At 51.8% G+C, this 22185-nt stretch overlaps 3 protein-coding genes across 3 annotated transcripts; 2 read left to right on the top strand and 1 right to left on the bottom strand.

The window, feature by feature from the left end:
• The first annotated feature begins 263 nt into the window (after positions 1 to 263).
• On the top strand, positions 264 to 5605 carry LRRC52 (leucine rich repeat containing 52). The gene is made up of 2 exons (XM_009965701.3): positions 264 to 1192; positions 4467 to 5605. Exons 1-2 carry the CDS (start codon positions 352 to 354, stop codon positions 4712 to 4714), a joined length of 1089 nt encoding a protein of 362 aa, XP_009964003.3. The 5' UTR covers positions 264 to 351; the 3' UTR covers positions 4715 to 5605.
• Positions 5606 to 6187: 582 nt separating this feature from the next.
• Positions 6188 to 13182, top strand: MGST3 (microsomal glutathione S-transferase 3). Its single transcript, XM_042803799.1, has 6 exons — positions 6188 to 6230; positions 8527 to 8650; positions 9830 to 9903; positions 10597 to 10654; positions 11502 to 11574; positions 11936 to 13182. The coding sequence occupies exons 2-6, from the start codon at positions 8534 to 8536 to the stop codon at positions 12067 to 12069; spliced, it is 456 nt and encodes a 151-aa protein (XP_042659733.1). The 5' UTR covers positions 6188 to 6230; positions 8527 to 8533; the 3' UTR covers positions 12070 to 13182.
• ALDH9A1 (aldehyde dehydrogenase 9 family member A1) lies at positions 12381 to 21169 on the bottom strand. The gene is made up of 11 exons (XM_032998559.2): positions 20811 to 21169; positions 19922 to 20067; positions 18697 to 18826; positions 18286 to 18420; positions 17599 to 17795; positions 16642 to 16782; positions 15710 to 15898; positions 14589 to 14676; positions 14073 to 14214; positions 13396 to 13508; positions 12381 to 13285 (listed from the first exon to the last, which is right to left on the bottom strand). The coding sequence occupies exons 1-11, from the start codon at positions 20989 to 20991 to the stop codon at positions 13191 to 13193; spliced, it is 1557 nt and encodes a 518-aa protein (XP_032854450.2). The 5' UTR covers positions 20992 to 21169; the 3' UTR covers positions 12381 to 13190.
• Positions 21170 to 22185: the final 1016 nt, after the last annotated feature.

Here is a 22185-nt window from a genome sequence, read left to right as displayed (position 1 = left end):
CGGGAGCAGCATGGCAAGCCAGCGGGGGGGGGGGGGGGGGGGCTGAGACAGCTTTGGGGAACCCGTCCTCAGTAAAATTGCCTCTGGAGAACCCTCCTTAGCCGCCCCCCGAAAGGGGGCAAAGCCAGTCCCAGGGCAGCACGGCCGCGGGGCTCTCTTGCTACATCAGCACAAACGAGCACCGCTCGCAGTTGGGAGCGCATTCCGTGACCAAACGTGCGCCCTTCGCCCCTCGCCCCCCCTGCACCCCTTCAGCCGCTCGGCCGGCGAGGTCACGGCACCGTCCCCGAAGCCGGGCGGCTTTTGCAAGGCGTTGACATCACAGAGGTGTCACCTGGCACCGAGCGCGACATGGAGACGCTCCAGCCACCGTTCCTCACTTGCCGATGTAGAAACCCGGGGCTCGGTTTCCAGCCAGGCGCTTTGCCAAGGAGTCAGGTGAGTCGCGGGCACAAAGCGCTTCAACATACCTCGCAGCCGGCCACCTCCTCGGCATGGCCGGGACAGCCACGCAGCTTGCGTAGGGGGGCTGCTCGCGGTCCCCAGCGGCCTGGAAGGTGTCAGACCATGTCTTCTTCAAGCAGATCGCGGCCCCTGAGCCTCGTGTTTCTTTTGGGGATGGGGATGGCATCGGAGAGGATCAACTGCCCGAGCAGATGTAGCTGTCAGTACCTGGAAGTGAACTGCACAGGGCAGCAGTTGCAGGAGTTCCCTGCAGCCATCCCACTGGACACCAGGCAGCTGATCCTGGCGGCAAACAACGTGTCATACCTGCCGGCAGTGGAACTGAGCTTCTTGGCTGATTTGGTCTACCTGGACTGCAGGAAGAACCTCTTGGGGGATGACCTGGATTTCACTTTCATTGGTGTGGCCAAGCTTGTCTATCTGGACCTCAGCTTCAACAACCTCACACAGGTCACCTTTAGCACTTTTTCACACCTCCTCAGCCTGGTGGTGCTGAAGATCTCAGACAATCCCAACCTTGTGGCCATCGACAAGGATGCTTTCGCCAACAACACCTGGCTGAGGCACTTGGACGTGAGCCGGACAGGCTTAACATTCCTGGACACCAGCACTGTCCGGGACCTGCCCCACCTGAGGTTTCTGGGGCTCAGTGACAACCTGTGGCACTGCAACTGTTCCTTTTTGGACTTCATCACCTGGATGACAGAAAGCAACGTTCATTTTCCAGGTGAGGGCTGTGTGAGCAGGACCTCTCTCCTCTCTACTTCTGCAGATCTGTATGGAACGGAGAGTGCCCTCTGTTTTCTTTCCTAAAACTTCAGCTCACAGGGCTGTGCTGTTGCATGTCGACTGTAGGTCCCATCTAAACATGGATCAGAGCAGCTGGATTACACACTCTCCACCCACAGAGAGTCACACTTGCTCACATCCTCAGGACAGTCAGGGACGTGTAGCCTGTAGCTAGGACATTGCTGCTGCCCTAAAAGGCCTGGCTCCAGCCTCAGGAGATATCTCTGTGCCTACGAGTCACAGCACCCCGTGGCTGCAGTGCCAAGAACAAGGAGCCCAACGTGGCTCTGGGGAGATCTGCGTTGGGAAAGCTGCTGCCCTGAATTTCCTGCCTTGTCTCCATCTGCTCCGATTGTTTGGTGCTGCTGCAGTACCAGTAGGTCCATAACAATCACTTAACCCCCCCTCTCTCTGTGGAAATGCTCTCCCGCCTCTGTTCTGACCTGCTTGGGCAGCCTTGACAGCCCTGAGCTCTCCACCCCTCCGCCAATGTCCCCTTCACCTCAAACACCTCCCGGTAGCCTCTTCCTGCACAACGTGCCTGGCCAGCAGACCTCGTTTGTGCAACCTCCACAGCAGCAATGCTGCTCAAAGCTGAAAATAAAGCTGGGTTGAAAGCCAGTCAGCTCTTCCTCTGCTCTTAGCTCTCACTGACAGGGTCTCCAGGGAAAGTCTGAGTATTGTGGAAGTCAGTGAGAGTTTAGCTGCTGAGTTCTCTGGGACTGTGATCACACCCTGCTGCCCATTGACCCATTTCTGTACATGAAGAGTGTATGCAATGCCCTTTGCCTTAAGAGTGTGGCAGCTGTTGTGCTAGGACAGATAAAAATTACAAATCCTGCAACTTCCAGCTGTCATGGTGCTCCTCAGCCCTCAGAGCAGGTACATTTGACTGATTCTCTGTATCATACTATGACCCAATGCTCAGAAATCAGCAAAGTTAGTTGTTCCTGTGGGAACTCTGCTTTGGGTCCCAGATGAAATCTGATTGACAGAACGCAAATTGCACTCAGAAAAGCATCTGTGTCCTTATGGCTGGGAAGATCCATGTGTTCCTACTCTTCTTCCAGCACCCCAAAGCAAATTGGCTCTCTTTTATTTTAAGTTGTGAAATAAGGAATGTGCAATGCAGGTGAGCACTGAGTCCCACGGGCTGCGGCAGCACAGCACAGCTTGGTTCTGAATAAAAGCCATTTCTTAGAAACAGGGTCTCCAAGATTTCTTTCCTTACATCACCTGGGATCCCAAAATCAGCCATTTCCCAACATACTGAGAGATTCTACAGTGGCTGTGGACACCGAGTGTTCATGAGGCAGAGTAATCCCCAGTTCCCTTTCCCAGAAAATCACTGGTCCCAAGGGCAAAGCTTTGTTCTGCAGCTGCAGCCCATGAGCTCAATTTTTCCAAACTGAAAAGGAACACAGCACAGCACATACTAACGAAGAAAGCTTGGTTTTCAGTAATGCATGACACAATGGTGAGAGCAAGCTGCAAAAGAGAAATTGTTTGAGAAAGTCTGGCCAGGGAATAAGAAAGGGCCACAAAAGAACCCAAGGGGAGGAAAGGGAAGGGCGAATGGAAGCTGCTGTTAGGACAGAAACAAATTAAGAACATCTCTGTGTCTTATTAGATGTACTAAGCCCCCTATAGAGTGTAAAGGTTTTTATTTTCCACATACGGGTTACAGGCAGTTATGGAACAGTGTAAGAAAGTACTGTTCTTTGCAGTAAGATTGGAGATAACACACCAAACCCTGGAACAGGAGAACAAAGCTCATTGCAGGTGATCTGTGAGGGTAGGAGCAGGAAAGTCAACAGCAGCAGACTGGTGGTATGAATACGGATCCCTGCACTGTGCTCTGGAAATTGGGAAAGACAAATAAACCAGGGAGCTTGTGGAGGCTGCTCCACTTCCCTGCTCTGTTGGGCTCGGCTGTGTCCTGGCGGGAGGCTGTGGGCCTCCTGGGACTGGTATGAGGGCTGTGCAAAGCTGTCACGCTGCCGGGAGGTGTACACAGGCTGCCTTTAGGCAGGGAAAGGCAGCTCCTTCTTCATCGGGAGCCTTCTGCAGCCCTAAACCGAGGGTTGTGAGAGGAACTGACAGCTCCACTGGGAAGGGATGTGGGGACAGAGCCCTGAAATGTGCTGCAAGCAGATCCCCATCCTGCCCTTGAAACAGCTGCTGCTGCTTCACAGAACACCTTTGCACCAGTGTTTTGTGCCCAGCTGGACCTGTGCAGTCTAGGTGCTGACATGAAATTGCCCAAATCTAGATGGATTTGGGTAATAGGGAGATAAAAGCTCTCTGATTATATTCAGGACAACGAGATATCTGCATGAACTACTGCAGCTACATCCCTTGGTAATATATGATGTAAAGTAATGTAATATAATATAAATCCCCTGTAGCTTGTTTGTCTCCACTGCTGCCTCTCCCTCTGGGCCATCCACCCAGCCGAGACCAGCCCATGTCAGGCACAGTAACTGTGTCTGGTCCAGGGAGTTCAAATCCTGCAGAGGAAGGAGAGGGCCACGGCTGAGAGCACACTGTGCGTCTACAAACATCAAAAGGAGATGGTGCTTTTACCACACTTGGCCTTCGCTAACTTCAGAGGGAAAAGCCAGCATCTGTTTTATCACTGCATATATTACAATACGACAGGGTATAGTAGTTATTTCAGTGGAACTGAATCGTTGATGAGTTTCCTCTTCCTCTCTCACAGAACAGGCGAGACTATGTCTAACTGCAAACCACCCTAGCTGTCAAATGCACACTAGCCTCATTATTCCAGCATAATTTAGGCTATATCACTTCAGAGGGTGTTTGAGATTAAAAAAAAAAAAAAAAAAAAAACAAACCCAAAAAACAAAAACCAAACACAAGTGCTCTTATATTAAAAGTGCTCAATCAGCAGAGATGAACACTGCAGGGACAGCAGTTTGCTGCAGTGGCATAATCTGACAGGCAATATTTTCCTATGGAGGCAACACCACAGAAATTATTCTGGCAACCTGGCAATTGTGGTTTGGCAAGGGTTGGGCAAGGATTTGCATGTCTGATTTTATCCAAGCCACGGAGGGAGAGGGGTGTGAAGTCTGTAGACATTTTTCAGGAGTTTAGCAAAGTCCTCCATCATTTTTCTAGCAGGACCCCTGTTCATTATTGCTTAAGGCACAGGCAAGAGAGTCTTGCTTCTGCTTTTCCCTCTGCAGATGCTGACAACATCACCTGCTACACCCCAGAAGGCTTGCGTGCCCTGAAAATGCCTGCAGTGGAAGCACAGCTCCACTTCAACTGCCTGACCCAGCTGTACAAGCAAGACTACATCTTTCTGTGTCTTATTGGCTTCTGCATATTCTTTGCCGGCACCATGGTAGCCTGGCTGGCTGGCATCTGTGCTGTCATCTACGAAATCCACACTTCAAAGCAGGAGGAGGAGGAGGAAGACACAGTCACTTAGGATCAGCCCTACAAATCCTACTGAATGTCCATCGTGGGAACTGAAGGCAGGCCCTTCCTGCCCGATTTCCTACATTATGTCCCATTCTAGATGCTATATTTTTTGAAGTGAAATAAAACTGTGAGAGAAGAAACTCTCTGTGCTCCAGTTTCCCTCCCTGTGCTACCTCTACTTGTCTTCTTCCACTGGGATTCAGGACGTTGGCAAAATATTCATTTGGGGGAGGGGGAGCATGAGAGACAGGCACAGTGCCAGGCATTTACACTCCTGCTTTACCATGAAACCACAGAAAACCAGGGTCACAGGGACCAGCTTGAAGAGGCACAATCTGAAATACGGGAAAGACCCCAGCACTCTTCTGTAGCCAGGTTGTTCACCAAGGCCTCTCTGGCCAGAATACCCAGCAGAGCTTACTGGGACCAGCCCAGATAGCTTACTGGAGCCCCAGGGAATCCAAGAACTTTCTGCTGTGGAAAGGCAGGTATGTGAGCAAAGAGATTAAAACCAGGATTTTAGGGACCTGGGATCCCACTGAGTCCTGCTTTCTTCCCCACTACACTGGTGACAGCAAAAGGCACCATCTGTCCCCCTGCGGCAGGACCTCCTGTACCTCCACCAGTTTATGAACATTTACAGGACTGGAGAGTCTGGCTCCAGCTTTGTATCACATGTACCTAAAACTGGAATTTTTTAAATGTAAAAAATACTGCTAACGCACCTTCCAAGTATTCTTGGAAATGGCTTGTGTTTCGATGCCAAAGTCCCAAGGTTGCATATAGAGACCTGAATAAAGGGAGATGTAAATAAGATCCTTCATATCACTAACACTGATAATTGCCAAGAGAAGTATCTGCTTACATGACCGAGTACAGCAGCTCCACGTGTGAAACACTGGCTTCTCCACCCAGTACTGTCAGGATCTGGTGAAATAAAAGGGAAAAGCAGGGGAAGATTTCAGCAAGTGTGGTATAAATTACCACACTGCCTTAGAGCTATTGAACTGCGGGCTGCGAATTGAAGCTGAAATCTTTGTCTTGGGTATAATCTTGGGTATATCCATGTATGTATGTATGTATGTATGTATGTATGTATGTATGTATGTATGTATGTATGTATCTATCTATCTATCTATCTATCTATCTATCTATCTATCTATCTATCTATCTATCTATCCATCCATCCATCCATCCATCCATCCATCCTTTGTCTTGGGTATAATAAAAATGGTTGAGAGGGGCCGTGGCAGCGCGGTCTGTAAGGGTATGTATGTGCTGGGGGTGCTGGGCAGATGCCCCCTGAGCATCCCCGCGGCGTGCCCCATGGGAGGCACTGGCACGGCAAAACCCCGGCCGAGCCGCATCGCACGGCTCCGAAAACACGAGTTCCGCGGCAGCGGCGGGGGGGCGGCCGCCGGCGGGGCCCCGCCTGCGGGCGGTACCGGGGCGGGGGGGGGACACAGACCCGGCCCCGCTCCCGGCTCCATCCCGCAGCGTCCTGGGCCGCGCCGCGCCGGAGGGTGAGTGTGGGCTGGGGACCCCCCCCACTCCCACCCCAACCCCGCGGGGGCTGGGGCACGGGGGGGGGGGGGGGGGCTGGTGCCGCCAATGCACGATTCTGCTGATAGATGGTAAAGAAAATATAGGAACCCTCCGTCTTGACTTCCCCTTTGTCCTTCCGAGTGCGGGCTCCGCTGGGGGGGGGGGGGGGGGGAGAGGCCCTGCCTGCCCCCCACGGTGGGCTCAGCCTGCTTAGGCAGAGCCTGACCCCGCAAGCCTTGCGGAGGGCTCAGCCTCTGGGGCTAAGCCTGCGCCCTTGCCCGGTAACAGGGGACAAAAGGCTCTGCTTGGCTTGAGAGAAAGCCTGAGCTTGTAGCCGGTAGTCCAGCCAGAATCCAAGCTGCACAAGGAGACTTAATCAGCTTTGCTGACTCATAATAACTAGTGTTAGGGCGAGCTTGGTAAGAACCCCTTATTCGGGCGTAAAAGCACCCCCGGGGAGCTCTTCTGCTACAGCTCCCAGGCTGTGCTGCCTTACGCTCCACCATCTCTCGGTCTCGTGGCTCCGGCCTGCAATGCTGCTGTGTGGAAGATACGGATTCAGTCTTGCGCACCGCACCGGGGCTTGTCGGCAAAGTCCTTGCAGCCGCGGACAAAGGTTGCTGAAATGCACAAGGCACCAGAATCCGGAAACGGCCGCAAGGCGAACAGTCGGAGACAGGCTGAAAGTCCTGTTGACTTTGGAGTGCTTTATCTGGCTTCAGATTACTAGAGCAAAGGCCTGAGGTACAGTTTTATACCAGTAGTGTAAGAGTATCAGCTTTATAATACACCCGTCTTAATGCTTTGCCGTGCTTTTTGCTGTCAAGATAAATCCTCAGATTATAACGTAGCGCTGTCGAGATAAAATGCCTCATCCTTGCTGGCAGGCAGGTGTTCTCCACCTATAATTTGAAGGGCAAAATGTGACCATCAACCGGCTCTACTGGGTGGGAATGTGTTTTCAGTGTGTCATCTATCAGGTGCTAACCCTTATTACATGTGGGTGCAGCAGACTTTTCTTTGTTACTTTAGGTTTTCAATATTTTTACTGATAATTATTTCCCAAACTTGATGTGGCCAAGCCAGCTGTTGTCTTCACCTTGCTCCACCAGCAATAAAACCCTTTGCAAATGCGAAAGAAAACCCTCTAGTCCCTGCAGATCCCTCGTGAAGGGTGCCGGCGCCGCTGCAACAGGAAGGCTGTTTGCAGCCGTTCCTTGAAGTGGCCCATTTTCTCCCACACTGCCAGATTGTGCTGGTGGGACAGTGCAGGAGACACCAAAAACCTTGCCATGTCGCGGAGGCGCCGGCCGGGGTTTGGGTTTGGAGAGGGAATCGGCTGGAGAGGGGGCCTCTGCTGTCTTCTGCCGTGCCGCACCATGCAGTGCCGCCTTGGGTCACGCAGACTGATGAAGCTGAGGTTTGGGATTGTGCAAGAGGATCGGTGCCAGCTGGGTGTGGGGAAGGCTCTTGTCCTCGCGTGCAGCTGGGGAGGGTGCTCGGTGCTGCGTGTCTCCCGGCAGCGCGGGCTGACGGCGGGCCCGGCAGATGGAGGAGGAGGAAAGAAGGAGAAGTGTACCTCAGTGGTACAAATGAACCATTCACGTGGCCCAGCTCCTTTCAGCTCGGGATTTCTGAGCCAGTTTGTGTTTGCACTGTAATTCCCAATTTACCTCTCATTCCCAGGGCTTGCCCGGTTTCCCCTTGAGTTTCTGAAAACTGCCTGCATTCACAACAGCCCTCGGCAGGGAGTTCCATGGATCTGTTTCCTACTGCATGAAAAAACACCTTTTTTTGTTTGCTTTCAGTCCGTTTCCTGAGTTCATTTGGTGGCCCCTAGTCCTGGTGTTTCCGTCCACCTCTCCAGAGCATCCCTGCAGGCCCTGGGCTGTGTCAGTGAGGTTGTGGGGTTTAGCCAGCCACGGCCAGACCCCATGGGACCTGCTCTTGGCTGTAGTCCTGCTCTGAGCCAGAGGCTGGACTAGGGAGACACCACCTCCCACCAACATTTGGTGATTTTAAGGCTTGTTTGACAAGAACTGAGCAGAGAGCCCTTGGTTGGTGCGCTGCTCAAAACCCAGCAGGCATCAAGAGGTGAAAATTCCCCAGTTCACCGTTTCTCTCTTCCTTCAGCCAGTCCCTGTGCTGGGAGGCCTTGAGTCCACCCTCAGCAACTCTTCCTTCCACACACACATATATATATACCTGTGTGTAGTGAGCTGCCACTTCCCCAGTCACACCCTGAAATAGTAATGGGCTTTCTTTCTCTGGCAGCACCAAGATGGCTGTTCTCTCAAAGGAGTATGGCTACGTCATGCTGACGGGGGCTGCCAGCTTCGTCTTGGTCACGCACCTCGCGGTCAAAGTGGCCAAGGCCCGCAAGAAGTACAACGTGGAGGTGAGTGCTGAGGGAACGGGAAGGTCGGAGCCGGTCTGCAGGGGATGTTGCAGACAAGCTAGGTGACACCGTGCTTGTTTTGGGGTGACTTGGGTGACATTTCCTGCCCCACGGATGCAGAAGGGATGGAGCTGCCGTTCTGGCTCTCCAGACTGGAGCAGACGGCACGACAGAGCTCGGGGTTGGGGACATCAGGCGCTTGGCACCAAGCCGAGACAGCTGAGAGGACAAGGCTTTGAGCTTGGAAATGGTGATAAGCAAGAGACTGCGCAGCCTTTTTTCCCTGCAGAGGAGGCTGCGGCAGCATTGAGGGCAAAGGGGTGGTAGTAGAACAAAAAGAAGAAAGGAGGGTTCCTCGAACTCAGGGGGAGCATGTGAGCCCTGTCACAAGAAGTGCCTCCAAGTGACCTTCCCTCAGCATCCGCTGAGGGGCCTTTGGACTGGGCAGGGCTGCGGGCTGGGTGGGGGCAGCCAGTCCTGTCCGTGAGTCAGGGCGACGGCACGCAGAAGCTGCTGTGCCACTTGGCTCCGAGCACAAACGCCCCTTTGCCCTTTCCCCACCATCACTCGGGGAAGTGACAAGCAGGGCTGGGCGCAAGGACAGCCCCGGGATCCTGTTGGGGTGACCCCCCCACACTCCTGCTGCATGAAGTCGGGATTACAGCAAATGATGTGCCCTGTGTGCGGGGTGCACGGAGCACTGCATTGCAGGCTTGGGGAAGCCCCTGCAGCCCAGCCGCGGCTCCGGCTGGCTGCTCAGCTCTGCAGGCTGTTCCTGCGGGATGGGCTGCTGCCAGCTCCCCAGAGATGTGGGGGCATGTCCTCAGTAACGCTGCCTTGCTCTCCCCTGCAGAGAGATGGGATTTAAGCGAGGAGGTCACCCAGTGCCTGGATATCTTCTGTCCCCAGCTCCAGGGGACAGTGACTTTGCTCAGGGAGTTCAGGGAGTGGCCTGGAGCAAGCAGGAATTTCAACAGAGCAGCTGTGGGCCACAGGGCAGGAGGCAGGCTCTAATTTGCCAATGCAAATCTGTCTTGCAAGCACCCAGGCAGCACTGAGCAAACTGGGGAGAGGTGCTGCAGGGCACACTCCTCGCTGCTGGAGAATGCCAGGCTCCCAAGCCCAAACTGCACTTGCTCATATTTTGCTGGGTTTTTTTGTTTTTTGTTTGTTTTGCAGTATCCAACCATGTACAGCACAGACCCTGAACACGGGCGTATATTCAACTGCATCCAGCGTGCACACCAGAACACGTGAGTAACACTTATGAATGCAAGCCTTGAAAACACACAGGGCAACAGAGCAGGGCCTACAGCTAGAGACTCGCTGCTTCCAAGTGCTTAGGTTCAGGCTTAACGCTTGAGGAAAACACACAACCATACACTTGGCAGTAAGGCTGTGCTAACTCCTTACCCTGCCTCAAACCACGAGCCAGGGCTATGAAGCAGCCTCCTCTTCCCCAGTGCCCGGCTCTTTGCCTCCACGGGTGGATCTTAAGACATGAGAAATAGTGTTTCCAGAAGAGCCTGTCTGGGGCGCTGCTGTTGTGTTGTGCTGTCCAGGTCTCCCTGGGGAGAGGGCTAAGCCCACCCAGCCACCCAAGCTGCGACAGAATGTCAGAGGGGTGCCAGGAGGAGCAACTCCTCCTGGGTTAGCTGGTGGTATTTAACAGCAGCTTTGGGCACAAAAAGGAAAGGGTGGGTGGGTATCCAGCCTTGGAGAAAGGCACAGAATGGGGGGGGGGGGGGGGGGAAGTCCCTAAAAGTCTGTGCCTGCCCAGATTCCCTTTTTTCTCCATCTGTGGCCACAGCATCAAGCACAGAGACTCGTAACAGTCAGGCCCAGCAGAGACCTTGCCAGGGGATGCTTGCAGCTTCTGCATTTCTGGAGTTTCCTCTTTGTAAGTGCCCTGAGCACAAACACAACCTCCTTGCTCTTATTTTCAGACTGGAAGTTTACCCTGCCTTCCTGTTCTTTTTAGCCACCAGTGGAGTCTACCACCCGGTAAGTAACCCTGCAGTACAGGTCTGCAAAACAGAACTCTGCTCTTGCTCCCTGACTTGAGGAGGGTGGGGGGCAGTAGGCAGCTAGCCCCTCTGCAGGCAGCAGGCTGCTTCACTAGCCACCTCATGCTTCACAGCTGTGTCCCTCCTGAAAATGTAGAAGGTCTTGTGCAGGGGAATCACAAGTATTTAATAAAATCACTACTGCTGCTTCAGCTTTAGACCCCTTTTCCTTCCCCTGAGGGTACTGACAACCTGAAGTACTCACAGCCTCCACTCTGTGAGTGGGAAGGGTCCACTCCAACCCTGCCTGGTTCTTCCAAGCCTTGCAGGGTCCTGCTGGGCTTACAGCAGTGCCACTCAGTAGCTGGGTGGGAGGGGGACAGGAGCCCTTCCCCCCCCTCCTTCTAAGCATCTTTTCATGAGGAGTTTACCCGATGAGATTAAATGGGGAACATAGTGATCTTACCACTCACTTCCACCATCAAAGGTGTGTGCAAAGGCTCAAAAGAAGCCTGGACTATTTTTAACGAAAGATGTAGACAACTCATGAGAAGATGGGCACGTGGGAAAGGCCAAAACCTCCAAAGCCTTGCTCGTTGCCACCAACAGACAAGTCAGGTCCTTCTTGAATATGCCTTTTCAGAGAAGGAAGGAAGCAGCATATGCAAATCTGGCAAACTGAAGCCACATTGCAGCAAGCTCTAAATTCAAGGCAGAAGTTTTTAACACCTCCTCCAACAGGAAAACCTTTTCAGCTGCTGGAGGCAGGGGAGCAGGGCTCAGGGCAACAGCTGTCTCCAAGCAGCAAGTCTCCAAAACCTTTAATGCTTCTCCTTTCTCTCTAGCGGATCGCCACGGGGCTTGGCATCACCTGGATCCTTGGGAGAATCCTTTATGCGTATGGCTACTATACAGGAGGTAGGTCTTTACCCTGCAGCAGCATACAGCAAGCGCTTGGAAACTCAAGTCTCAATTGGCCTCAGGGCTCTTTCCTCCAGCTCACATCAAGGAGGCAGCATAAAGCTTCCAGTCAGGGTGGGGAGAGGAGAGTGCAGGTCCACAGGCTGCTAGCTCTGCAGTACACTTTTCCTACTGCTAGGAAGAGCACTAGTCCAGTAATAGCACAGACCGAGGGCAAGTACATGGCCTGAGCTAGTGCCTGCTGTTTTGCCTTGAGATTTATCCCTAGTTCCTGCTCCCTCTTTAATTTTCAGGATGGGCTATAGGCTTTCAGTGATGAGCTGCTGAACTGACAAAACACTGTGGTTTTTTTTTCCAGATCCAAAAAACCGAAGGAGAGGGACCATTGGTTCAGTTGCACTCATTGGGCTGGTGGGCACAGGCGTGTATTCAGCTTGCCAGCACCTCGGCTGGATCTGCCAGGACCGTCACGGTGGCTGCCTGAGAAACTAAAGGGATTTTTGTTTTCTTAGAACATTTTATTTCCTGTTTTTTTTTTTTTTTTCTTTCTTTTCTCCTCATGCAATAAAATAAAGCTGTCAATTCTGTATTTTCATTCTAAAGTAATAGAGGGTTTTCTTAAGAAGTTTTGCAGAATGCTAGAAGAACTCTGGCTTTGTAGGACTACAGTAATCTGCCCAACAGGTAGCAATGTCCTAGCTTTTATGATTTTAATGACCAAAAAGCCATCTTGCAATCTGTTTAACTCATACAGCAGCAGCCCTATTTCTGGACCCCTCAATTCATGTCACTGCATTAAGATGTTCCAGAGTTAATGTTTATTTGATTGCTAAAAAGAGATGTAGACAAACATTTAAAGTTGTTGCTTCATTATGTTTAAAAGCAACAGTAGGCCTATAGGAAGGAAGTCAAATAGCTTTTGCTTAAGAGCAGCAGCACTCTGTCCTATGCTTGCTACCACTGTGGCTGTGTTCCATGCTCTGTGTGTGGAGATGATTCTCAAGGCCATGCCAGTCCCAGGCAGCATCAGCTAGTCACCCCCACAGTATTTTGTCCCACCTTGGAAGTGAGGTACAGTTAGAAAAAAAAAACAAAACACCCTTGTGCTTACCGGGGGGCTAGAGGGAAGAAACAATCCTACCGTAAGGCTTTTACGTAGTTAGAGAATAGAGCCTAGAGCTATGGGATATCAATGTGTCCAAGAGCTTATAGGTGCACTGTGTCCTACATGTTAAAGAGCCAAAACTGAAGTTGACTGAGGGTAGAAGGCAATGGGGTTCAAGATGCACAGCAGGGGAAGCAGCCTGGGCCAGGCCCTGGCCACTGACAAGCCTCTGCTAACACCTGCATTGCTGCAGAAGCTGCTGCTGGAAGCCACATTGCTGCTCCTACTCCAAGGTTCCCATCTTCCACCAGATAGGACAGAGCGGGCCCACAGGCTGAGCCCTGCGTGTACATTCCCCCTTGCGGGAGCGGGACACCTAAATGCTGCTCCAGCATAGATTCCCCTCAGGCACTTACAATTTTAGAGCACTACTGCTGTGTAAATGATCCACATCTCTGGCTGACAGGCAAGAACTGGCTGATGCTCCCTTGAGCAGGACCCAGAGCCACTAAAACACAGATTCCACATCACCCATTTCCACGCAGACAGTCTTCAGCTGCGAGTAGTACTCGATGGCTGCCCGCCCATTCTCTCTGCCAAATCCTGGAGGGAGAAGCCAGAAGTGAGAACACAGCTCCAAGCAGTGCCAGGTACCACTCATAGCCCCTGTGACCACCATGTAGTCACACCAGGGAAGGTCAAGCAGAGCTCACCTGATGCCTTGTATCCTCCAAAAGGCAGCTCCACAGGGCTGATGTTGTAGTTGTTAATGAAGCACATCCCAGCCTTGAGAGCAGCCACTACCCTGTGAGCCTTCTGGATATCCCTGCAGGGTAAGGGCAATTCAGCTGGATCCCCTCCCATTCATCCCCTCCTTCTGAGCCACTTGACATCCTGCTAGAGAAAGTCCAGCAGGTCACAGTGGTTTTTGGAGCCTGACCTGCCCTGCTCTGTCTTTGCCTGCTCAAAGGATGCAGCACCTATTCCCAAGGGCACTCAAAACTACATTTGATTTCAAAGGGCAGGATAAGGACACCACCAAAGCAGACGACAGCAAGCGGCCAACAGCTGTCTTTGCATGCTTTCAGCAGCATGGCAGGCTCCTGGTGCACGTCTCCTGGCGATGCAGGAAGGCAGGCAGCAGGCCAAGCACAGGCTGGAAGGAGTCTGAAGGACAGCTGGGCCCAACCTAACCCTTCAGGAAAAACTGGGAGGAGATGCACAGTCATTTACAAAGTTCCCTTTTGGCAATCCCTTACTCCAGCTTTTCTGGGAGAAAATATCCATGCCCATGCCAAGCATTGCAAGAGGAGCATCAATTTGCTGAAGCATTCCCTTTCCCCTCCCCTCCTTAGCCTGCTTCCACACCAGCCACGCTATCCAGTCATACCTGGTGAAGACACCACCTGCCAGGCCAAATTTGGTGTTGTTGGCTCTCTCCACAACCTCCTCCTCCGTGTCAAATGGCAGAATGGACATGACAGGCCCAAAGATCTCTTCCTTCACACATGTCATGTCATCCCTGCAGTTCCCTGGAAGCAAGGCAGAGCACACACGCTTCAGGAGGAAGAGTTAGCGGCACAGCCTGTGCATTCAGCAGCCCACACAGCCTTTGAAACAGCACTCATCACCGCACAGCTCCCTCGGCTTGGCTAGCAGAGGAGCAGGTCCCATCCTGCATCTCAAAGCAACAAAGGCACTAACTGCATATGCTCTGTCAGACCTTCCAAGGGCAGAGGTTTCTCTGGACACAGTTCTCGTATGGGTGTACTAGAGAGAGCTGAGGCACTCGAGTGCCTGTCCACACTGTGGACACACACAGAAACAGGTCACACTGAACACAGCTTTATCTCGAAGAAAACTTCCACACAGAAGACCACAGTACCATGAGTAGGAAGGATCATACCTAACACACAGGGTCGCATGTAGTAGCCATTCTTCAGCTTTGGGTCATCTGGCACATACAGGTCTCCACCACAGAGCACCTCTGCTCCCTGAAAAAGAGCCAAGCAGAAGGTAGGCAGGCACATCCTGGGGCACCCTGCCCAGCTGCCACAGCTCTGGCTGGCCAACATTCCCTGATGGATTTACAGTCTTATCAGACAAACCGTGCCTGCGCCCTCCTTGGTAGCTCTCCAGGTCAGGACTGCTGACAGGGCACCACCGAGAGTAAGAGGCAAGGGGCGAGACCCTTCCTAAGAGTCCAAACAATGCTGGTTTGGGGTGCAAGTGCCACAGGAGCCACTGTAGGTTGGAGGGAAGCAACTACAACTAAGAGCAGATCCTCAGCTGACATGACATTAACTTCCACATCTTCACATGGTGTCAATTCCCTCATTAGCAAATCAATTAAGTCCCTTAGCACACCACCTAGCAAGAAACACCTACCTCCATCAAATGCCTGACTTGAGATAGGGATTTCTCCTCTCTTTCCCCACATCCCTCTTCCTGTTTCCAAATCCCTGTCTAGCTCTCCTGGCTTTCATGCACAGTTCCCCTTCACCAGCCCATCCCCAAATTGGCTACACTAGTCATATACCTAGCGCTGACACTTAAAACATCTTTACAATTTATAATGAAATCTGGAGAGAAAAAAAAAAAAACAAAAAACAAAAAACAGGGTAGATCTTGCTGCTCTTACAGAGATTATTTCCAACAGCCTGTAAATTTGGCCTTTGATTCTTAGTATACTTTCTCCAACCAAAAAAACTGGAACCTGAATGATGCAAAGTGCGCAAGGTATCACCACAACTTAGAACCAGCCCAAATGTTACAGATTATCCTATTTGACAATCTCACAACCTCTAAAACTTGGCAACATCAGGATATGTCACCTTCAATGCTGACTCAGAGACATGCACTGGGTCACTTTTAATCTAGTGGCCCCAGACACCTATTGAGTAATTCAACCACAACAAAAAAATAGGTTAACTGAGAAGGCATGGGGCAGGAAAGCAGCTGCCAGTCTGTTTCTCTAAAAAGAGAGACACATTTCAGGGCAGTCACAAGGCAGGATCACAATCTCACCTGCTCCTTTGCCTGCTTGATAAAACCCTGGACACGATCCAGGTGGGGCCGGTTGATGAGGGCTCCCATCCGTGTGTCTTCCAGAAGCGGGTCTCCAATTTTGATTTTCTGGGTGCGTTTCACCACCTCCTTTGTGAAGACATCCAGTATCTTCCTCTCCACAAACACCCGCGTGCCATTGCAGCACACCTGGGATACAGGACAGGCTGCTCAGAGTAAGACACCCAGCACTCCATAGCCCTTCCCTGCTTGGGTCCTGCTACAGAGGCGAACAGAAAAGCCCCTCCCTCAAGCTGCTAAAGCAGCTAACTTGTCCCAGGGGACAAAGAAGACTAGATCAACCTGCTGCTCATGACTGTGCTGAACACTCCATGCCAGACATAGTGGTACTGATGCCACCAGGTGGCAAAAACTCATCAAGTCCCCAGCAGAAAAGAACTCGAGCTGAGTTTTCAGTTCCCAGAGATGGTCCCAGTATGCCAATTTGCCAGCAAGATTACACAAAACCTGCACATGTGGAGATTCCAAATTTGGGACGGACAGAGCCCCATAGAGCTGTGGCTCTGTGCACCGGACCAGAACCTGCTGCCCCTCCAGAGGACATGAGCACAGCTTCTTCTGACCCTTATGCACCGGGCTGGATCCCAGGGCACATGAGCAGCTGCTCTCAGCTGGGTACCGGGTGTTAGAGAGGCTCCATTTCTGGGAAGGACAACATCAGCTAAGGCACCCTCTGCTGGGACAGCCTGCACTGGCTTCTGCAAGGGTGCCCCTTCTGATCCCTGGTGACACTGTACAGTGAAATGCGTGGCAAGATGGGAGCTTCAGGGCATCCCTCATCATGCAAGGTCCCAGGCTGGCTCAGCTGCCCAATTCTCAAACCACTCCCCCACCACATTGGGGAGGACCGCGCCTGCCCCATGGACACAAACCTCGCCCTGCGTGAGGAAGTTGGCCATGAGGGCTCCGTTCACAGCGTTCTCTAAGGCACAGTCTGAAAAAATGATAAGGGGGGATTTGCCCCCCAGCTCCAGGGTGACTGGTTTGATCCCTTTAGCTGCCATCTCCATGATCTGAGGGAAAGAAAGACAAAAGAGACAAGTGACCCACTGGGAAAAGGGAGGCTGGTGGAGGGAGGCAAGAGAAACCCAAAGGGAGAATTCCTGCAGGGCCCTTCATCAGCAACAGAAGCAGCACGAACGGCAAACTGGGTTTCCTAGATGTGATTAATTCAGACTGGAGACAGTCTCAGAGGGTTTGGTGTTTGTTTTCTTAAAAATAAAAGCAACAAAACCTAAGGAGTCATTTGCAGGGAGACTCAGTGTAAGCCCAGAGGACAGCTGTGACTGCATCTGTGTCACTGCACCCCACAGGGGCACAGGGGTAAGGAGAATTCAAGGAGCAACATTTCCCCTCTTTCAAATCAGAATTTAAAGTCCTTTTAGGGACTTCTATTTTTTTGAAGAACAGAGGGTGAAAAATTCACAGAAACTAACCTGCTGCTTAAAACCAGTAGGTTTTATGCTGCTACACTGAACTATTACTGCCAGAAATTCTCACACATTTCCCCAGTGCTGCTCTGTCTTACATACCCTCCTCCACACACAGCAGCTCAGAGACATCACTGCAACCAGGGGCTAAACAAGTAAAGATGACCATGGGGCTCCTCTAAAAGGACCAAGTGCCCAAGCCTGTGCCCAGTGGGCTTACTGGAGCCCCAGTGTAAAACTGTACGTGTAAGCTCCTTCCTCAGGCCCAGAAATGTTGGCTCGTGCCCCATCTATACAAGCCTCATGCACAAAAGCTCAAGGAGGTATCGACGCCTGCAACACACTCGCAAGGCTGGCACTACAGACTCCTTGTGTCCTCAAGTGCAAAGGTGCCTTTACCTTGATGCCAGTTGGCACACTGCCAGTGAAAGAGATTTTGGCCACATCTGGGTGATGACAGAGGAACTGGCCTGTGGCCGCTCCACCCTGTACCACGTTGAAGAGCCCCTTGGGCACACCGGCCTCTGTGAAGATCTCTGCCAACCTCACCACTGAAATGGGGGTGAAGGGAGAGGGCTTGAAGACCATCGCATTGCCTAGGGGAGCCCAGACAGAGGCAAGGTGGGGTTAGCCAAACTGCTTTAGGGAAAAGAAAAACCACCCCAAAAAAAAAAACAACACCCCCCCCCAAAAAAAAAACACCAACACCCCCACACAACGAGTTTTTCTCAACAGTTCCCAGAAGGTCCCCTCAAGAGAGGAGGAAACAGTTTCAGCTGAACACTGCAACCAGGAAAACAGAGGAACTGCACCTTCCTGCCGAGAAGGGCTGGGGAGATGGGTCCGCTGGTCCTGAACTGCAGACATATCCAGAGACCCTCCTCATCCAGTACAAAGCCAAGCGATCAGCCTTTTTCTTGCCCTCTTCCATTTCCTTTCCCTTCCTGCCAGAGTAACAGCCTGAAGGTTCTTCTAATCCTTCAATACTTCCTTCAAGGTAATCCTAGACTTTATCCCCCAAATCACTCTCCCTCACAGGATCGTTTGGCTTTTAAGAGAAGCTTGCACAGGCAGAATGTCCATTACCACAAGCCAAGGCTGGGGCAGACTTCCAGCAGGCAATCTGGAAAGGGTAATTCCAGGCTCCAATCCCAACACACACCCCGAGGGGCTCTCTCCGAGTGTAGCCAAAGGATCCCCCAGGAAGTTGGATGTGTTCACCTGCAAAGAAGAAAAACAGTGAGAAGGTAGAGAAGAGCAAAGCCCCTTCCTGTCTTATCACAGCCTCAGGGGCCAGACCCTGCTTTGATTTGGAACAACACAGAGCACGGCAGCATAAGGTAGAGATCTCTGAAAATCCTTCCAAGATCTTCAGAAAAAGGACTAGTCTATCTCTTAGAGAAATCAACAGCAAAGATCATTATGGGCCACGGAAGTCACCAGGCAACACAACTGACAGAACAGAGAGTAAATAGCAAACTCCAGTAACGTTCTCACCAGCTAGAGATCCTGCCAGTCCTGCATAATACTCCAGGCACTGCCAGGATATGTCAATGTCCACTCTGGCTTCAAAGATGGACTTCCCGTTGTTGATGGTTTCCAAGGCTGCAATTTCTTCTCTCTGCTCCTGTGAGAGGCACAGGACAGTGACAACATGCTAGAGAAGCACGTAGTAGAGCCCCACAAGGAGACAGCTGCTCCTCAAGCACGCAAGCTCTAAACAAGGCTCTGTCCTAAGAAACTGTCCTCTCTAAAAAGGTACAGTCCCAATCGCTATTTATCAATTTTCCAGCTGACTGATCACAGGGGAATGTCAAACAAAAAGTCACTGGGGTTCACCACTCGTCCAGTCTTGCTTAACATTCCTGTTTATCTAAAAGATGAGCAAACCTGAACTTAAAAGCTGGCTGGCAAACAATGATTAGAATTCACAGAACTAAATGGGAGGAAGAGCAAACAGCAAGTTCAAAAAGGATCCAGAGGACTTAGTGAAGGACACAAAGCAACATAGCTGAGAAAGATTCCTTAACATACCGTCTCCCAGGCAAAAATATTACCCTGCTGCAGAAATCTGGCAAAAGCAGAAGTCTGGCAGAAAGAAAAGTTTCCTCATCACATATACACACTGGGGAAAGAAGGTCTGGTTTGTTACAGGTCTGTACCTCCATGGGGATTAACTCTGATGTCCAAGAACATCTTATCTCACACCACAGTGTGTCATAAAGCTAGCTTATTTGTATCCTCTCTCTCCTGTGTACACTGTCTGATGTCTACAATAAAAAAATCAGCATTCCTACTTTTTTTATTGCTAAAACAAGACACGATCCGATCACATGACAACAGTGTCCAACAAGCTAAAGGTTCAAAAACGCGACAGTTATGCAATTTCAGCATTGAAATCACGTGCAATGAAACTCAATCTTTGGACTTGTGAAAAGAAATACGAGCCCTGCAAGATCTCCACAGGATGGCTTCAGTTTTATGTCTTCTAACAGAACCACAATGAGAAGGTACACACTGGCCTTGAGTACAGCGAAAAGGTTGAAGCCCTGCCCAAGGCAACCTACCGTCTCTTCTGGTCAAAGGTGGGTTTTAACTCCTGTGTTCCTCCTGGAGCTCTGCAAGCCCTGCTAGAAGCTCCCAACAGCCACATCAACCCACAAGAAGGCTCAAAGACAGAACCAACTCTCTCCAAATGAGGAGGCGAGTTCCCACAACTTACCCGAATAATTCTGGCAGCCTCCAGCAGCACCCGGCTCCTCTCCATGCCAGACATCTGACTCCATATTTTAAAGGCCTCCTTTGCGCTCTGCACAGCCAGATCAACCTCCTTCTCCCCAGAGCAGAGCAACTTGCTTATCACTCGACCTGGGCACGTTTTAAGTAAGAAATAAGTAAGACAGAAACCTCAGGAAAAGGGCACAGAGGAATGTCCTTTATCTTCTGTCAAAACCCCAAGACTCCAGTCCAGGCACCAATACCAGGCTACACAGCTTCATGCCATGGTTCCCAGTGAAACCCAGTGGTTTGTAATTGGCTATAGAAGAGGTGCTGCAATTCAGCTGGTCTCAATTAAAAGATTTGCCATTCTCCACAGTCATGCTCTAGTTACTAATTAGCTCCAACTGTTAGAAAATTCCTCCATTTCCCCCTGGCATTTGTTATACTTCTACCAGCTTCACGACCCTGTTACACATTCCTCTCCATAGTTAAACACTTTTTCTTCAAGTGATTCTCTGCTGAAGCCTAGGTACTTCCAATTAAAAAATAAATTTAGAAATGTTTAAATCGTGTCCTTTGCCAAGATCAGGCACCACTCGATTTTTTTTTTTTTTTTTTGACTGAGAGAGTCTGAGCCGAATTCTAAAGACTTCGACGCCGGGCCTGCGCTGCAGGAGGCAAAACGCAGCCACCGAAACGCTTCGGGACGCCCGCACGGGCGGCACCGAGCGCCACTTGCCGGGTCAGGCGGGTGGGAGAAGCCGAAAGCCCCCGGCCCTTGCAGGCAAACGCCACGGAGCCAACTCCCGGGCACCGGCCCCGCGCCTCAGCGCGGGTTTAACACCCCCTAACACCCTCCCCACACACACCCCCACGCAGCGGGGCGGTACCTGTGGCCGGCTCGTACACATCCTCGGCCTGGCCGCCGTCGGCGGGCTGAACGCGGGCGCCCGCCCGGTAGTTGAGGGGCTGGCGGATGGTGACGGTACCGGTCGCGCTGCTCATGGCGAGGCTGGGGCGGAGGGTGCAGAGCCGGGGCAGGAGGTTCGGTAACCAGGACCGCACCAGCATCGGCTGGGCCCTCGCACAGGGGCGGGGGGGAAAGGAGTGGGCTGGGGAAAGCCCACGGGCGAGGAACCGGGACCCCGTGGGGCGACGCGACACCCCCCGCGAGACTCGGCGTCGCTCCCTCAGGGTCTTTTACCTCAGCGCCGCGGGCTCCGCCCCACGCGCATGCGCCCTGCCCGGCTCTCGGGCGCCCCCTGGCGGCTCGGAGGTAGTAACGCCCCGTCCCGTCGCACCCCGGGGAACGCCGAAGTATTCAAAGTTTTGGTAAATTGTTAATATCGGCGAAGAATGAGTCGATCCGGACAACCAAAAGGCGGAGCTGCGGGGAAGCAAACGCCCACGGACATGTTTTACCACGGACATCATTCACAGAGTTTCTAAAAAGTTCCTCTAATAGCTGTGGCCAGGAACTGGACTCGAGACTGCGCTGCAATTTGTGTAACGAACAGAAAGAAGTACAAATGAACAGACGATCAACGGAGCACAAAGTGCAGGGGATGAGCAGCAACACGTGTGAATGACCACCCACTACATCACCAGCTGGCAGTAGTTAAACCTTCTCAAAGATGTGACCACAGTTGCAATTTACCTTGAGAGATACATGCAGCTCTTTTTCAAAGTTATCAGTGAAACAGAACCAAGAACACTCTTTTTCCTTCCAAAGCAGTCTTCCTGTGGTCATAAAGTTGTCTTTTTTCATTCTCAGAATTCACATCTTTCAGTGGCTGTTCTCTCAGTTTGTTATAATGATTAACCACCCCCAGGGAACTACCCTATCAAACGAACAACAGAAGGCAACCAGAACACCACTACAGATCAATTGTTTTCCGATAACGTTTAGATGTGCAAATGCTTCCCTCCCCAGGTGGCAAAGCCTGGTGTGATGCAACCTGTGCAGGTGTGCTGAGGGTGCAGTTTTGGAGGGCAGTGGGGCAGGTTACCGGGCTGTCCCTAACCCCGCCAAAGCCCCACAGCTTGTCACCGCGCTGGGGCAGATGCAGCCAACAACCCTCCCCTGCAGAATAAACCACTTCAACAGGCTGAGCCCTGCAGGTAACAGGCTGGGGTGTTTCTGGCTCTGCAGGGGGATCAGGCCCTTGAACGAAGAGAGGCTACACAAGGGAAACAGGAATCACAGAAAGAGGGCTGCTCCCTGGGGAGGTCTGTAGCTACACCAGACACAACACAACAGTAAGT

The sequence above is a fragment of the Tyto alba genome, unplaced genomic scaffold (genome assembly GCF_018691265.1).
Source record: "Tyto alba isolate M040663 unplaced genomic scaffold, T.alba_DEE_v4.0 Super-Scaffold_1000006, whole genome shotgun sequence".
NCBI classification, from domain to species: domain Eukaryota; kingdom Metazoa; phylum Chordata; class Aves; order Strigiformes; family Tytonidae; genus Tyto; species Tyto alba.
This window is presented reverse-complemented; position numbering and strand designations above follow the sequence as displayed.

Excerpts from the sequence above, each read along its gene's own strand:
- ALDH9A1 (XM_032998559.2), bottom strand. The coding sequence starts at position 20,991 with ATGCTGGTGCGGTCCTGGTTACCGAACCTCCTGCCCCGGCTCTGCACC. Across the intron at positions 18,421-18,696 it reads ACTGGCAGGATCTCTAGCTG|GTGAACACATCCAACTTCCT; the intron begins GTGAGAACGTTA and ends TCTTCTTTGCAG. Across the intron at positions 16,783-17,598 it reads GTGTGCCAACTGGCATCAAG|ATCATGGAGATGGCAGCTAA; the intron begins GTAAAGGCACCT and ends TCTTTCCCTCAG.
- MGST3 (XM_042803799.1), top strand. The coding sequence starts at position 8,534 with ATGGCTGTTCTCTCAAAGGAGTATGGCTACGTCATGCTGACGGGGGCT. Across the intron at positions 8,651-9,829 it reads GCAAGAAGTACAACGTGGAG|TATCCAACCATGTACAGCAC; the intron begins GTGAGTGCTGAG and ends TTTGTTTTGCAG. Across the intron at positions 10,655-11,501 it reads CCAGTGGAGTCTACCACCCG|CGGATCGCCACGGGGCTTGG; the intron begins GTAAGTAACCCT and ends CTTTCTCTCTAG.
- LRRC52 (XM_009965701.3), top strand. The coding sequence starts at position 352 with ATGGAGACGCTCCAGCCACCGTTCCTCACTTGCCGATGTAGAAACCCG. Across the intron at positions 1,193-4,466 it reads AAGCAACGTTCATTTTCCAG|ATGCTGACAACATCACCTGC; the intron begins GTGAGGGCTGTG and ends TTCCCTCTGCAG.